Genomic DNA, 15,644 nt, shown 5'->3' with positions numbered 1-15,644 from the left:
TTCCGAGTGAAAGAGGAAGAGGGTGTTACAGTAAAAGAAGAGGAAGAGAAAGGGGATGATGCCGTATTTGGAGTGAAAGAGGAGGAAGGGGAGATTACATCGAAAAAGGAGAACGAGGAGGAAACTGGATGTCTGAGGCCGGTTTCCCAAACGCATCTTAAGGCATCCAACGATGAAATTAGCCGTAAGATGGTTTTGTTTAACAGCGTCCTGATTAATACTAGTAAGTACTGTCTTAAATACCAAACTCAGCAGTTGTTGAACTGATGTGTGGCGTTAAAGGGGAAATATGCAATTGCTACATCCATTTTTGGACTTTTAAATTATTTATATATAGCCATTAATTCTTGAAGAATATAACACATGCCTCATGAGCTTAGTTCAACTGTTTACCCTATCAGAACCCCAAATAAGCTTTTTTTACTCCAATGTTTAGAAACAATGTAAACCAACACTATCGCCTCAACATGGTTAACTATAATGTTGATATCATGGATGGTCTCTCTATGAATTTGAAAGTAGTTACATTTCTCTTATTATCAAAACAGTGGTGGAATGATTTTTTAAAAACCGCAACAAAATGGCTGCTCAGAAACTGAGGGATGGGGGCTGGAGAAATGTAACCACTCTCAAATTCATAAAGAAAACCATTGTAGCAACCTTCAGGCTGTCCCCTGAATTCACTACACTATGAATACAAAGACTGGCCATCCATGAGGTCATAATGATAGTTTAACCAGGTTTCTAGGATATATAGTATATTCTAGAATTCATCCATGATGTCATAATGGTAGTTTAACCAGGTTTCTAGGCTATATAGTATATTCTAGAATTCATCCATGATGTCATAATGGTAGTTTAACCAGGTTTCTAGGCTATATAGTATATTCTAGAATTCATCCATGATGTCATAATGGTAGTTTAACCAGGTTTCTATGATATATAGTATATTCTAGAATTCATCCATGATGTCATAATGATAGTTTAACCAGGTTTCTAGTATATATAGTATATTCTAGAATTCATCCATGATGTCATAATGTTAGTTTAACCAGGTTTCTAGTATATATAGTATATTCTAGAATTCATCCATGATGTCATAATGATAGTTTAACCAGGTTTCTAGTATATATAGTATATTCTAGAATTCATCCATGATGTCATAATGATAGTTTGACCGGGTTTCTAGGATATATAGTATATTCTAGAATTCATCCATGATGTCATAATGATAGTTTAGCCAGGTTTCTAGGATATATAGTATATTCTAGAATTCATCCATGATGTTGTAATGATAGTTTAACCAGGTTTCTAGGCTATATAGTATATTCTAGAATTCATCCATGATGTCATAGTGATAGTTTAACCAGGTTTCTAGGATATATAGTATATTCTAGAATTGCCAGTGTAGATTTCCTGTGGGGGTCAAATTATTAGAGCTGTTGATAAGTCATTGTATAATATTCAGCCATTTTTTGTCATGCCCTTACATTAAAGGCAAGACATACCTAGATGCAATTACATTCATGAATTGGTTTGAAACCTTTGTTTTAAACCCTTCTCAAAGTTGTTGCTTTAAGTTGTCTGATGCTTTAAGGATGCTGTTTGATTAAATAATTACAGATACACAAGTTACTCGAGGGAGCCAGTCATCAATATAACCGAGAAAAACTCTTCCCTCCCGCTGCTGGACTTTGTAAATACTGTCGTTATGCTCCTGAAGTTTTCAGTAATTAACTACACCAGCGGTCGTCAAACTTTTCCATTTAGAGACAATGTATCTGACCATTTCTACCGATCTGCGTGCCAGTTATGATTTTCATATGCACATTTTTGTGGAACAGTTTCATTTAATTTATAATAGTATCAGAAAATCATTGTCTGTGATTAATCTACATTCTATCTAAATCTAAATGAAAATTTTACAAATCTAAAAGTAACTTTTATTGCCAACTATGTAAAAAAAAATAGCCGACATAACAAATAAAAACATTGCATTCTGCAGGTAGAAAATATCCTGATAAAAATAAATATCCTAGAAATCACATTGGCTGCTCATGGCCTGTCTACAACAAACTTGAAACATTGTATCAACTATCAACTGGGTCCTCCGAAACTTGTGATGGCAAGCTTGCGACATTGTCTAAAATATTCTGGGCCCTCAGTTTCCCGCGCCAGTGAGTTCAGGACAGACACAGCTGTCGGCTATTTGTGCAAAGGATAAGAAGTTATCAGGTATTTTATGACATTTCCACTGGATCAGAGAATTACATTTTTTCCTTTTCATGCCGAGTGGAAATATTTTACGAAAATAATTTGAGGAACTATTGTCGTACGCAATTGATTTTGATTAGACTTTGTTTACTTGCTGTTTGAGGTGAAGAAAAAAAATACTTTGAGAAGCTCCACAGCTCATTAGTGGTGGTGCGTTAAGACAATGAGAAATACTATCAGACTTCCTCAAATGGGCACATTTATAGATCTACATTTGCACACAGGCCAGGTAGACTAGTCCTACTTCTATATGCGTAGTTAGGTGTACATTGGCAGGAGTGTTTCAAACAAAAGACAATGAATAAATTGACAAAACTGATGCATCTTGCGGGGTCAGGTCTGGGTGGTCTGCCAGGGGCCGTTTCATTTAGTATCCGTTTGGTTCGGCATGGGGAATGATTGTATTTTCCCATAGTATGTTTTACTGAAGTTGACCGACTGAAAGGGAGTGTAACTTTATGACTATTGTTGGGTTCGGGCTAAACTTTGAAAATTGAGAAATTAAAGACATGATAGATCAGACGCAGAGTATATAAAGGAGTGAGATCTGTAGAAAGACAGTGGCTGTGGAATGTGCTGGGTGGATGGGAGGAGATCACAGGATTGCTTTAGGGGAAGTGGATGAACATCTGTGGATTAGGCGAAGGAGGGGTTGAGGTCAGGTCAGATCCCCTGAAGGGAGTAATAAAGGTTTAGTATCCTGTTATCCTCTTCCTGTTGACCCAGAATATGTAAGGACTGGAGAGGAGGATTGCCCAAAGTGGGGTATATATACTTGTGATGGTGAGAACATGTTGTTGTCTGAATTACAACTTTAACGACCCTTTGGGAAGAATTAAACTTGGTTAACCTCTCTTGTGTATGTGGGACGCAAGCGTCCCAACTCAACCACAGCCATTGAAATAGCAGGGCGCCAAATTCAAAACAACAAAAATCTCATAATTCAAATTTCTCAAACATACAAGTATTATACACCATTTTAAAGATAAACAGCTAAAATGAATCACTAACCTTTGACGATCTCCTTCAGATGACACTCCCAGGACTCAATGTTACACAACACATGTATGTTTTGTTCGATAAAGTTCATATTTATATCCAAAAACCTCAGTTTACATTGGTGCGTTATGTTCAGAAATACTTTGCCTCCAAAACTCTCCGGTGAAATTCCAGAGAGCCACATCAAATGACAGAAATACTCATCATAAACGTTGATAAAAGATATGTGTTTTACATGGAATTAAATATAAACTTGTTCTTAATGCATCCGCTGTGTCAGATTTTTAAAAAGCTTTGCGTCGAAAGCACATTGAGCGCTGTACTCAGAATATTGAACAGAGACAAAGCAAGCCATACAGTTACCAGCCATGTTGTGGAATCAACAAATGTCAGAAACAGCGTTATAAATCTTCACTTACCTTTGCTGATCTTCGGTGGAATGCACTCGAAAGACTCTCAGTTCCACAAGAAATTTTAGTTTTGCTCAATAAAGTCCATATTTGTGTCCAAAATCCTCAGTTTTGTTCAGGTGTTCCCTTGGACACTGTGTTAAACAGGACATTCACATTAGCCTTACAAGTATAATCCAAAGTAGTGTGAAATGCACTAATATTACCAGATATACTGCATCCATAACTAGTGGTTTCCTCATTAGCAGATATACTACATCCATAACTAGTGGTTTCCTCATTACCAGATACACTACATCTATAACTAGTGGTTTCCTCATTACCAGATATACTACATCCATAACTAGTGGTTTCCTCATTACCAGATATACTACATCCATAACTAGTGGTTTCCTCATTACCAGATATACTACATCCATAACTAGTGGTTTCCTCATTACCAGATACACTACATCCATAACTAGTGGTTTCCTCATTAGCAGATATACTACATCCATAACTAGTGGTTTCCTCATTACCAGATATACTACATCCATAACTAGTGGTTTCCTCATTACCAGATATACTACATCCATAACTAGTGGTTTCCTCATTACCAGATATACTACATCCATAACTAGTGGTTTCCTCATTACCAGATACACTACATCCATAACTAGTGGTTTCCTCATTACCAGATATACTACATCCATAACTAGTGGTTTCCTCATTACCAGATATACTACATCCATAACTAGTGGTTTCCTCATTACCAGATACACTACATCCATAACTAGTGGTTTCCTCATTACCAGATACACTACATCCATAACTAGTGGTTTCCTCATTACCAGATACACTACATCCATAACTAGTGGTTTCCTCATTACCAGATACACTACATCCATAACTAGTGGTTTCCTCATTACCAGATACACTACATCCATAACTAGTGGTTTCCTCATTACCAGATACACTACATCCATAACTAGTGGTTTCCTCATTACCAGATACACTACATCCATAACTAGTGGTTTCCTCATTACCAGATACACTACATCCATAACTAGTGGTTTCCTCATTACCAGATACACTACATCCATAACTAGTGGTTTCCTCATTACCAGATACACTACATCCATAACTAGTGGTTTCCTCATTACCAGATACACCACATCCATAACTAGTGGTTTCCTCATTACCAGATACACTACATCCATAACTAGTGGTTTCCTCATTACCAGATATACTACATCCATAACTAGTGGTTTCCTCATTACCAGATACACTACATCCATAACTAGTGGTTTCCTCATTACCAGATACACTACATCCATAACTAGTGGTTTCCTCATTAGCAGATACACTACATCCATAACTAGTGGTTTCCTCATTAGCAGATAGACTACATCCATAACTAGTGGTTTCCTCATTACCAGATATACTCCATCCATAACTAGTGGTTTCCTCATTACCAGATATACTACATCCATAACTAGTGGTTTCCTCATTACCAGATATACTACATCCATAACTAGTGGTGTCCTCATTACCAGATATACTACATCCATAACTAGTGGTTTCCTCATTACCAGATACACTCCATCCATAACTAGTGGTTTTCTCATTAGCAGATATCCGTAACTAGTGGTTTCCTCATTAACAGATCTACTACATCCATAACTAGTGGTGTCCTCATTACCAGATATACTACATCCATAACTAGTGGTTTCCTCATTACCAGATATACTCCATCCATAACTAGTGGTTTTCTCATTAGCAGATATCCGTAACTAGTGGTTTCCTCATTAACAGATCTACTACATCCATAACTTATAGTTGTGGTCAATGTGGGAAGAGTTTTACTACTTCTGGCCAGCTACATTGATCATGTAACATTTAGTAATTAATTATGTAGACAATCAACTGACAATTTTCGGGTACTATAATATTATATTGACGTTGTCCTTCTTTTAGAATATCAGGGTTCATTCTCAGATGTGCCAACCCAAATGTACTAGAGCATGACATTGGGGACTGGGACTTCCTGTCTTTAAGTTTGATGTGGGTTTTTCTTTAGTTTTTCTCTTCTTGGGCAGATTTAGTGGGTCTCATGGTGGGTGTCTTTTATGTCCCAGTTGTTGTTACTAGTCAACTTTCAATCCACACCCCCATAGTGTCTTTGAGAACCCCTCCTAAAAAACAAGCTTAAATTTTGGGTTGGATATTGCATCCAATTAATATTTTAATCAATGGTATTTCCTTAGAATGTTCATTAGTCTTTCAGTTGTTAGTCTTCTGTTTGATGTGTACCAAATATTTTTGTTTATTTTCATTTTCCCCCCCCTGTGAAGCCATTGTGTTGCATGTCTGAAATGTGCTGTATAAATAAAGCTTGATTCGATTTCAACAAATGAACCCAATGACCAATCAACAGACTCTTGGTCCCTCTTAGTATGAAAAACAGTATCACTTTTCCAGCCTGCTGAAGGCGTGGTGGAGTGGTAAACACCACCCCCGGCTCTACCAGGGGCTTGAGGTGGTCTCCCACAGCTCTGCTGGTGAAGTGGTAAACACCACCCCCGGCTCTACCAGGGGCTTGAGGTGGTCTCCCACAGCTCTGCTGGTGAAGTGGTAAACACCACCCCCGGCTCTACCAGGGGCTTGAGGTGGTCTCCCACAGCTCTGCTGGTGGAGTGGTAAACACCACCCCCGGCTCTACCAGGGGCTTGAGGTGGTCTCCCACAGCTCTGCTGGTAGAGTGGTAAACACCACCCCCGGCTCTACCAGGGGCTTGAGGTGGTCTCCCACAGCTCTGCTTATGTCTTGTTCTGTTGCCTTATTGTTCCATTTCTTTATTGTCCCTGCAACACAGAAACACATTTAGTCATATTATATAAAACACTCAAAGTAATGGATATGGAGCATCTATGGCCTCAGTTACACCTGGCACCTAAATGTGACTTCTGTCATCTGATCACTCCAAGCTGCATTAGGTTCAGATCTACCAAGATGGGCCTTTGACATAGTCTGGATGCAGTCAGGCCACTGAATATAAATAAGCAATGTAAAGAGATAGGGTGAATGAGTGGGAAAAAGTACATTCTACACAAATGGCCTTCATAATAGCAAAGAACAAATGTGTGTGCCTGAGGGGAAATTAACTTTCATACAGCCAAAAGGGGTGAGACATTTCAGCAATATCAATGGACAACTTGCACTGCTACTGAAAAACATCACAGCATGATGTTGCCATGACCACCGCTTCACCGGGATGGTACCGATTTTCTCCAGACATGACACATGACATTCAGGCCAAAGAGTTGGTTTAATCAGACCAGAGAATCTTGTTTCTCATGGTTAGAGTCCTTTAGGTGCCTTTTGGGGGCTAAGCGGGCTGTCATGTGCCTTTTACTGAGGAGTAGCTTCCGTCTGGTCTCTACCATAAAGGCCGGATTTGTTGGAGTACTGCAGAGATGATTGTCCTTCTGGAAGGTTTTCCCATCTCCACAGAGGAACTCTGGAGCTCTGTCAGAGTGACCATCGAGTTTTTGGTCACCTCCTTGACCAAGGCCCTTCTCCCCCGATTTCTCCGTTTGGCCCGGGCAGCCAGCTCTAGGAAGAGTAATGGTGGTTCCTAACTTATTCCATTTAAGAATGAGGGCGTACACTGTGTTCTTGGGGACCTTCAATGCTGCATACATTTTTTGGTACCTTTTCTCCAGATCTGTACCTCAACACATTCTTGTCTCAGAGCTCTAAGGACAATTCCTTTGACCTCATGGCTTGGTTTTTGCTTGTGAGATACTTGTCATTAGAATCTTCTGAGCAAGGGATTGGTAACTTGGTACCAGAGAGGGGAGAGGTCAGGTTTGTCTTCATAAGTCAATGTATATGTTAAACCATGTGGTGCTAAGTAGAATATCAGAAGGGGAGGAGGACAGTTGTTTTCTTATAGGAACGTTGTTTTCTTATGGGAACATGTCTGTAACTATTCCTAAACCATGTGACGGGATGGAGTTATTAATTGGGGAACCAGTTAGTTATCTCATACAATGTCTGTACGCCAGTCACTCCCTACTTTTCTCATAGGGGGAAGGAGTTTGGCAGTGTTTGGAACCATTGTATTTCCCCTCTGAGGTTGCCCTTATCTTGACCTAGTATTTGACCTAAGAGGCTCACTGTCTGATTTTGAGTTTGTCCAGGTTTGGGGGTATCTAGAAATGACAATTGATATATGCCATTGGATGAGGTAATGTTTTGGTAGACAGTGAAGTATCAAGCATGAGATTTAAACCTTGTCTTGGGAGATCAAACTGAACGATGATTTATAGCTGATGCTGTCTAGCGATAGGATACTCCTCTTTCGGGTAAAGGATTCTTTGTAAGTTGAGAGGGGTGTATCTTGGCTATAAATTAAACTAAGAATTGTTTTGTAAGCACTCTCAGAGAATTCATTTATAGACACTGAATTGATCTGAGAGACAAAAAAGGGCTTTGGTGAAGCTTGTATATATATTAAAGATGGAATATATAATTTAACTCTGACTTGTGTGTGGTTGGCTCTCTCTCTCTTTATTGAGTAATACAGGAAATTACCACGACACATGCACTGTAAACTGTGGGACTTTATATAGACAGGTGTGTGCCTCTCCAAATCATGTCTAATCGATTGAATTTACCACAAGTGGACTCCAATCAAGCTGGAGAAACATCTCAAGGATGATCAATGGAATCAGGATGCATCTGAGCTCCATTTCGAGTCTCATAGCAAAGGGTCTGAATACTTTTGCCAGAATGTTTACAAACCTGTTTTTGGTTTGTCATTATGGGGTATTGTGATGTCATTATGGGGTATTGTGATGTCATTATGGGGTATTGTGATGTCATTATGGGGTATTGTGTGTATATTGACGAGGGGAAAAATATTCAATTTTAGAATAAGGCTGTAAAGTAACTGAATGTGGAAAAAGTGAAGGGGTCTGAATACTTAACGAATGCACTGTATACCACTGGCAGAGTCTTCTACCACTGGCAGAGTTTTCTACCTCTGGGAGAGTTTTCTACCTCTGGGAGAGTTTTCTACCTCTGGGAGAGTTTTCTACCACTGGCAGATTTTTCTACCACTGGCAGAGTTTTCTACCACTGGCAGAGTTTTCTACCACTGGCAGAGTTTTCTACCTCTGGCAGAGTTTTCTACCGCTGGCAGAGTTTTCTACCTCTGGCAGAGTGCAGAGTTTTTTACCTCTGGCAGAGTTTTCTACCACTGGCAGAGTTTTCTACCTCTGGCAGAGTTTTCTACCGCTGGCAGAGTTTTCTACCGCTGGCAGAGTTTTCTACCTCTGGGAGAGTGCAGAGTTTTCTACCTCTGGCAGAGTTTTCTACCACTGGCAGAGTTTTCTATCTCTGGCAGAGTTTTCTACCTCTGGCAAAGTTTTCTACCTCTGGCAGAGTTTTCTACCGCTGGCAGAGTTTTCTACCTCTGGCAGAGTGCAGAGTTTTCTACCTCTGGCAGAGTGCAGAGTTTTCTACCTCTGGCAGAGTTTTCTACCGCTGGCAGAGTTTTCTACCTCTGGCAGAGTTTTCTACCTCTGGCAGAGTTTTCTACCGCTGGCAGAGTTTTCTACCTCTGGCAGAGTGCAGAGTTTTCTACCTCTGGGAGAGTGCAGAGTTTTCTACCTCTGGCAGAGTGCAGAGTTTTCTACCTCTGGCAGAGTTTTCTACCGCTGGCAGAGTTTTCTACCTCTGGCAGAGTTTTCTACCGCTGGCAGAGTTTTCTACCGCTGGCAGAGTTTTCTACCGCTGGCAGAGTTTTCTACCGCTGGCAGAGTTTTCTACCACTGGCAGAGTTTTCTACCATTGGAAGTTTTGTACACAGTCACGTGATACGTGGTATAGAAATGTCCAATCTTAGGAGAGTACATGGGAGGCACTATACTGTGTGTCTGCAGGTGTCTATCTGGTCAAAACCACTGATACAGGTGCCCCTCCACCCTCTGGTGGGATGAATCATGTCTACAGAGAAACCTAGATTCAAATACTTAGATTTGTGTGTATTGGGTTGTGAAATTGTTAGATATTACTTGTTAGATATTACTGCACTGTCGGAGCTAGAACCACAAGCATTTCACTACACCCGCAATAACATCTGCTAAACACGTGTATGTGACCAATAAAATGTGATTTGATTTTGATTTGAAATAAATTTCCTATTTATCAAAGGTGCTTTTGGCTGGGGTCAAAATGACTCCAAAGGATTTGAATTTGTTAAAAGTCCATTTTGATACAGAAACACTAAACCATGATTTAGATTTATTAACAACCATTTGATTGTGGGAGTAAAGCTTGTTTTAAATTCTCACTCATTAAACACGAATCAATCAACACATGCTTCTCTTTGAACGACTTTATATAATATTAAACTTTTATGAAATAAATAAAAATAAACGTTTGGTTCCTCAACTGCGTTTCTCACTCCAGTCAGCAGATGGCGATGTGCGTCTTTTAGGTTCAGGCGATGCTGCCAGTGTGACGTATAATCTAGTGGACGGGACGCTCCTTCAACAACAACAGCTAGTCAGACACCTCGGTAGCTTTCTAGCAAACATAGCTACAACATTCACCCTCTTTACACTATTTTGGTGTATATTAGTCGCTGTGTATTAAACACACTTCTGTTGTCTGTACTTGTTGGCCCATTTAATTATATATGTACGTTATTTGTCAGCTAATTGGTTGCTAAGTTAGCTTAGAACTAAGCTAGTCGCTAATGCTAGCTAGCGAACATCCCCGATCATGAGTTCACTAAGCTACTCTCCTCCTGCTACAGAAGAGGAGGTCTGCTGGACGGAGAAAGAAGCTTTCGTGAAAGAGGAGGACGAAGAGGAGGCTGTTACAATACAAAAACAAGTAGAGAGTGAGGCTGTTACGGTGAAAGAAGAAGAGAAAGACGTTACAGTGAAAGGAGAGGAAGACGCGTTCAGAGTGAAAGAAGAGGAGGATGTTACAGTAAAAGAAGAGGAAGATGCAGTTTTTGGAGTGAAAGAGGAGGAGGAGATGACTGTCACATTGGAGGAAGAAGAGGAGGTTGGAGATCTGTTTAACACCAGTAAGTACCGTCTCTGCAGTCGTTGAACCAATATGCAGTAAAGGGGTTCTACACTTTAATGTTGTTCTGTAGAAATGGCTGAAGCTACACTGTAACGTGTAGAACATCAAGAGTGGACCATCAACAAAACGTTAACAATTGATCAAACGCATCTAATGACAATGCCTGAAATACTGTAGTCCTCAATATCTCCTATTAGATTAGCCCAATATGTAGTCTTAAAGGGGCAATCAGCAGTTGTTACATCCATTTTGGGACTTAAACATTAATGATATGTACCCATTGTTTCTTGAAGAATTCACTTATAAATGCCTCATGAGCTTAGTTCAACTGTTGTACCCCATCAGAACCCAAAATATGAGCTTTTTTTTACTCCAATGTTTGTCAGTAAATATAAACAAACACTGTATATCCTCGAAACATGGTTAAAACTAGAATGCTGATATCATGGATGGTTGCATTTCTCCAGCCCCATCCCTCAGCTTTTTACTGAAACAGGCAGGGAGTACGCTTTGTTATTGTTTCTACTGCTGATTGCTGTCCCCGTTACTCCTCAAGGTCCAAGGACTGTATGTTATTTTCAGGGGTAGACTGGCTCTGGCAGCTAAAATAGTCAAATATTCCATCTAAATGTGAATCGATTCTCAACGGGCAGGGAGTACGCTTTGTTATTGTTTCTACTCCTGATTATCTGCCCCCGTTACTCCTCAAAATAATTTCACATAATACTTTCATATCACATAACAATTATTTCACACAATACTTTCATATCACATCAAAATAATTTCACATAATACTTTATCACATCTAAATAGGTAACCAGTCTGTATAGATAGATAGCTAAGTGAATTAAATATCACCAGCTACCTAACTTCATATTAGCTATCTTGATGTATTTATCACTGTAAAAAACTAACTCCAAATGCATTTGTAGGTAGCTAGCTACCAGCCATGGAGGAGGGTGAAAGGATAGCAGCCCCAACTGTCAGTGAGAGAGGAGGCTATTCTGGATAGGGCATGTACTTTTGTGTAGTTCCTGTCCCTAGAAGTGAGGACGGAGATAATAGTAACATAATATTCAGTGTGGTGTAATTTGACTATAATGAAGTGTGTTTCTTGTGAGGTTTTCTGTCCTCAGATAAAGAGCTCTATGAAAGCCAGTCTACATATGAAGAGGTCCCAATGAAGAGCAGTGGTTCTCAGTCCTGGGGACTCAAAGAGGCACATTGTTGTTTTTGTCTCAGCACTGCACAGCTGATTCAAATGATCAACTCATCATCAAGCTTCAAGTGGTATTTATGTATTCATTTGTGATGTCATCCTTGATATGATCCTGTTATTGTCACATGCTACACATGTACATATGTGTGCCCATCCATCTATCAATTCAATGTTATCATGATTTGTTATCAGGGATATTATACTTTAGTAAACCACAATGACCTGGTGATGTAACAGTTACATTGTCTTGGTTATAACTACATTGTCTTCCATATTCCTACAGATACCTTGTAACTGGAGATTCCTTCAAAACGATTGCCTACAGTTACCGTGTAGGGCACTGCAAGGTTGGGTGACCAGGGTCATCTGGGACTGCCTCCTGGAGGAATTCAGGTGTGTGAAGGCTACCTGTGTCCTGTGTAACTTCATGAGGATGGACACGAGGACCAGGAGGGGATCTGCAGCTCGCCGCCGTGTCCCAGAGGAGGAGTCTGCTGCTCTGCAGGATGTTTCAAGGACGGTGTCCAACAACGCAGCAAGAGAGGCAATCCGTGTGCAGGAGATCTTCACCTCCTACTTCTTCAAAGAGGGTGCTGTTCCCTGGCAACACCATAGACTACACTATGGACAAACAAAGGCTCTTTTAAGAGCCATCCACATTACAATACGAGTATTCTTCCATTTACTAAGCTATGTCAACTGCAGTTATTCAATTCACAGTTTCTCTCCATTTGATTTCTACTTCTCAGGTGAGGGTGCTGTTTAGGTAAGGGTGTGATGTCTGTGCAAAAACAAAACAGGCTATTTTAAATCACTAATATTGAAAAAATTTAGAACAATTGGACACCCTATAACACACACCTACACACTCATGTATCAATCTGATTGATGGATTGTGTTGTGCAGTAAACAGGTTCAGGTGTATAACTGTGGCTCCTTCCACCTTCAAAGAATAGGCAAGAGGGCCAACCATGGAGAATAGTAAGACACTATATAACTACACTATATTGTTTGTCCTCATGTTTCCGTTCATGTTTTTCAGCATAAAGTACTCTGCAGCCACTTAGTGTGGTGTGGACACCAGGTGAGGCCACACACAGATTCCTGTTGAACACTGTGGCTTTAACTACCTTATTTTCTCAATAACAGTCTCTCTCCTTCACTTCATCCCTCTCTCCCCTTCTCCCTAAATCCTCTAGGTTATATCAGCTGTGTCGGTGAACCCCTCCTGCATCTGAACAGGCTACATCGAGGGCACAGCATGGTCAGAGGTGAGAGGTCACATGGTCAGGTCAACAGGAAGTATTATTAAAGAGATGCTTTACATTGAAATACAGACAGAGATGCAGTAGTCCCAGAGTTAATGATCCCAGGTCAGTTTATATTATACAGGAAGTATTATTAAAGAGATGCTTTACATTGAAATACAGAGAGATGCAGTAGTCCCAGAGTTAATGATCCCAGGTCAGTTTATATTATACAGGAAATATTATTAAAGAGATGCTTTACATTGAAATACAGATAGATGCAGTAGTCCCAGAGTTAATGATCCAAGGTCAGTTTTGCATTTCACCTCCTGATTGATGACTAACAATGTTAGAATAAAAAATAAAAACACAAAGCTTAAACATGCTCTCTCTCTCCATCTGTCTATCGTCTGCAGATATGTTTTGATGTGAGAGGATGCCAATCCCTAGTCCCATCATCGCCACCTCACCTGCTTTTAAGATAACCTTTGGGCCGACTAGAGACACTGTTATGTAATTGTGATGAACTGAGAGAATATTTATGTAGCACTGTGATTCCTTAATCATGTGCTGCCTTCCCTGCTCCTATGTGCTTACCTCTTTCCCTTTCTGTCTTTTACACCTCTCTCGCCACCTCTTCCTTCCTCTGTTTTTATAATGCACAACAGATGTGCATTGAAGTACAGATTGAACTTGTATTTATAACACTTGGATAATGAGCTTTTCAATAAAGCGTTTCACATTCTCTACTGGTTCAATGTCATACTCATGTCACAACACCCATAAAGCTAGCCAGCTAGCTGGCTAAATCGCGATTTTCGTAAAATAATTTTATGTTAAAAAAATGCATAATCGTTTGTCTATACATGAACTAACATTCCTGTCAACTGTACATGTTTTTTGCATGATTAGTTATTACGTTATAATCCCTTACATTTGCTTCCATCCTAGTATTTCTATCCCTCTCTTCTAGTATTTCTGTCCGCCATCTTTGATTGAGTTCAGTTCTGTGTAGGGGTACCCCTCTCTCCAAGTATTTCTGTCCGACATCTTTGATTCAGTTCAGTTCTGTGTAGGGGTACCCCTCTCTTCTAGTATTTCTGTCCGCCATCTTTGATTGAGTTCAGTTCTGTGTAGGGGTACCCCTCTCTTCTAGTATTTCTGTCCGCCATCTTTGATTCAGTTCAGTTCTGTGTAGGGTTACCCCTCTCTCCTAGTATTTCTGTCCGCCATCTATGTTGAAGAAAGTCTAACTAACACTAGTGCAGCAGCAGCCTCCCCCGGTCCTAGTGCCGGCCCGGTAAGAAGCTTAAGATGCGATGGAACGGTTGACGAAAATAAGAAATCACAGAGAAAATATATTGATATTGATATTAAATTATTTAGGGAGGGGCTAATTAATATTTTAGGACTAGCTATGTTCCTGATTCCTACCTACCTTTTGTCTGAAATTGTATTTACATTTTACTCAACTGCGTTACCCACTCCAGTCAGCTAATGGCGGTCTGCGACTTTAAGGCAATGCTGCTACTGTGACGTATAATCTAGTGGACGGAACGCTTCTTTCAGCAGCAGCAACAGTTCGTCAGACACCTCGGTAGCTTGCTAGCCAAAATATACGAACAAATAAAGCTCTTTAGACGCTTTAGTGTATATTAGCCACTGTATTTTAAACCCACTTCTGTCGTCTAGTTAGTTATCCGTTTTAATTTCATATTTACGGTATTGTTTTTATTATTCATCTAGTGGGCTGGTTAAGTTAGCATTAGCCTAGCTAGCTAACATCTCCAACCATGAGGTCACTAAGCTACTATCTTGTTAATGAAGAGAAGGACTGCTGGACGGAGAAGGAAGCTCTCGTCAAAGAGGAGAAGGAAGAGAAGGATATCACAGTAAAACAAGAAGTTGAGGCTGTTACAGTGAAAGAAGAAGAGAAAGACGTTACAGTGAAAGAAGAGGAAGACGCGTTCAGATTGAAAGAGGAAGAGGATGTTACAGTAAAAGAAGAGGAGGCTGCAGTTTTTGGAGTGAAAGAGGAGGATGGGGAGATGACTGTCACATTGGAAGTAGAGGAGGAGGAAACTGAATATCTGGGCTCGGTTTCCCAAACGCATCTTAAGGCCTCCAATGGTTCAAACGATGAACGGGCCCTGGTTAACACTAGTAAGTACTGTCTTAAATACAGAGACACAAACTCTGCAGTTGTTGAACTGTTTTATTTTTTTATTTAACCAGGTGGCTATGATGTCATAATGATAGTTTAACCAGGTAGGCCATGATGTCATAATGATAGTTTAACCAGGTAGGCCATGATGTCATAATGATAGTTTAACCAGGTGACCATGATGTCATAATGATAGTTTAACCAGGTGACCATGATGTCATAATGATAGTTTAACCAGGTAG

The 15,644-nt window shown here is 40.0% G+C and overlaps 1 protein-coding gene across 6 annotated transcripts in view; it reads left to right on the top strand.

Moving 5' to 3' along the window:
- Positions 1-10,186: 10,186 nt before the first annotated feature.
- Positions 10,187-15,644, top strand: part of LOC129839905 (zinc finger protein 664-like) — a 138,054-nt gene continuing 132,596 nt past the window's right edge. Inside the window, exons 1-5 of one of the 6 annotated variants that reach the window (XR_008757112.1) lie at positions 10,692-10,770; positions 11,705-12,062; positions 12,275-12,972; positions 13,191-13,262; positions 13,655-13,985. Coding sequence is in view for 2 of the 6 variants with exons in the window: in XM_055907616.1 (XP_055763591.1) it covers positions 10,458-10,770 (313 nt within the window). In the remaining 4 variants the exon portion in view is untranslated. The other 5 variants (XR_008757110.1, XR_008757111.1, XR_008757114.1 and 2 more) reach the window with 5 other exon arrangements.

Source organism: Salvelinus fontinalis, chromosome 40 (assembly GCF_029448725.1).
Source record: "Salvelinus fontinalis isolate EN_2023a chromosome 40, ASM2944872v1, whole genome shotgun sequence".
NCBI lineage: Eukaryota > Metazoa > Chordata > Actinopteri > Salmoniformes > Salmonidae > Salvelinus > Salvelinus fontinalis.
This window is presented reverse-complemented; position numbering and strand designations above follow the sequence as displayed.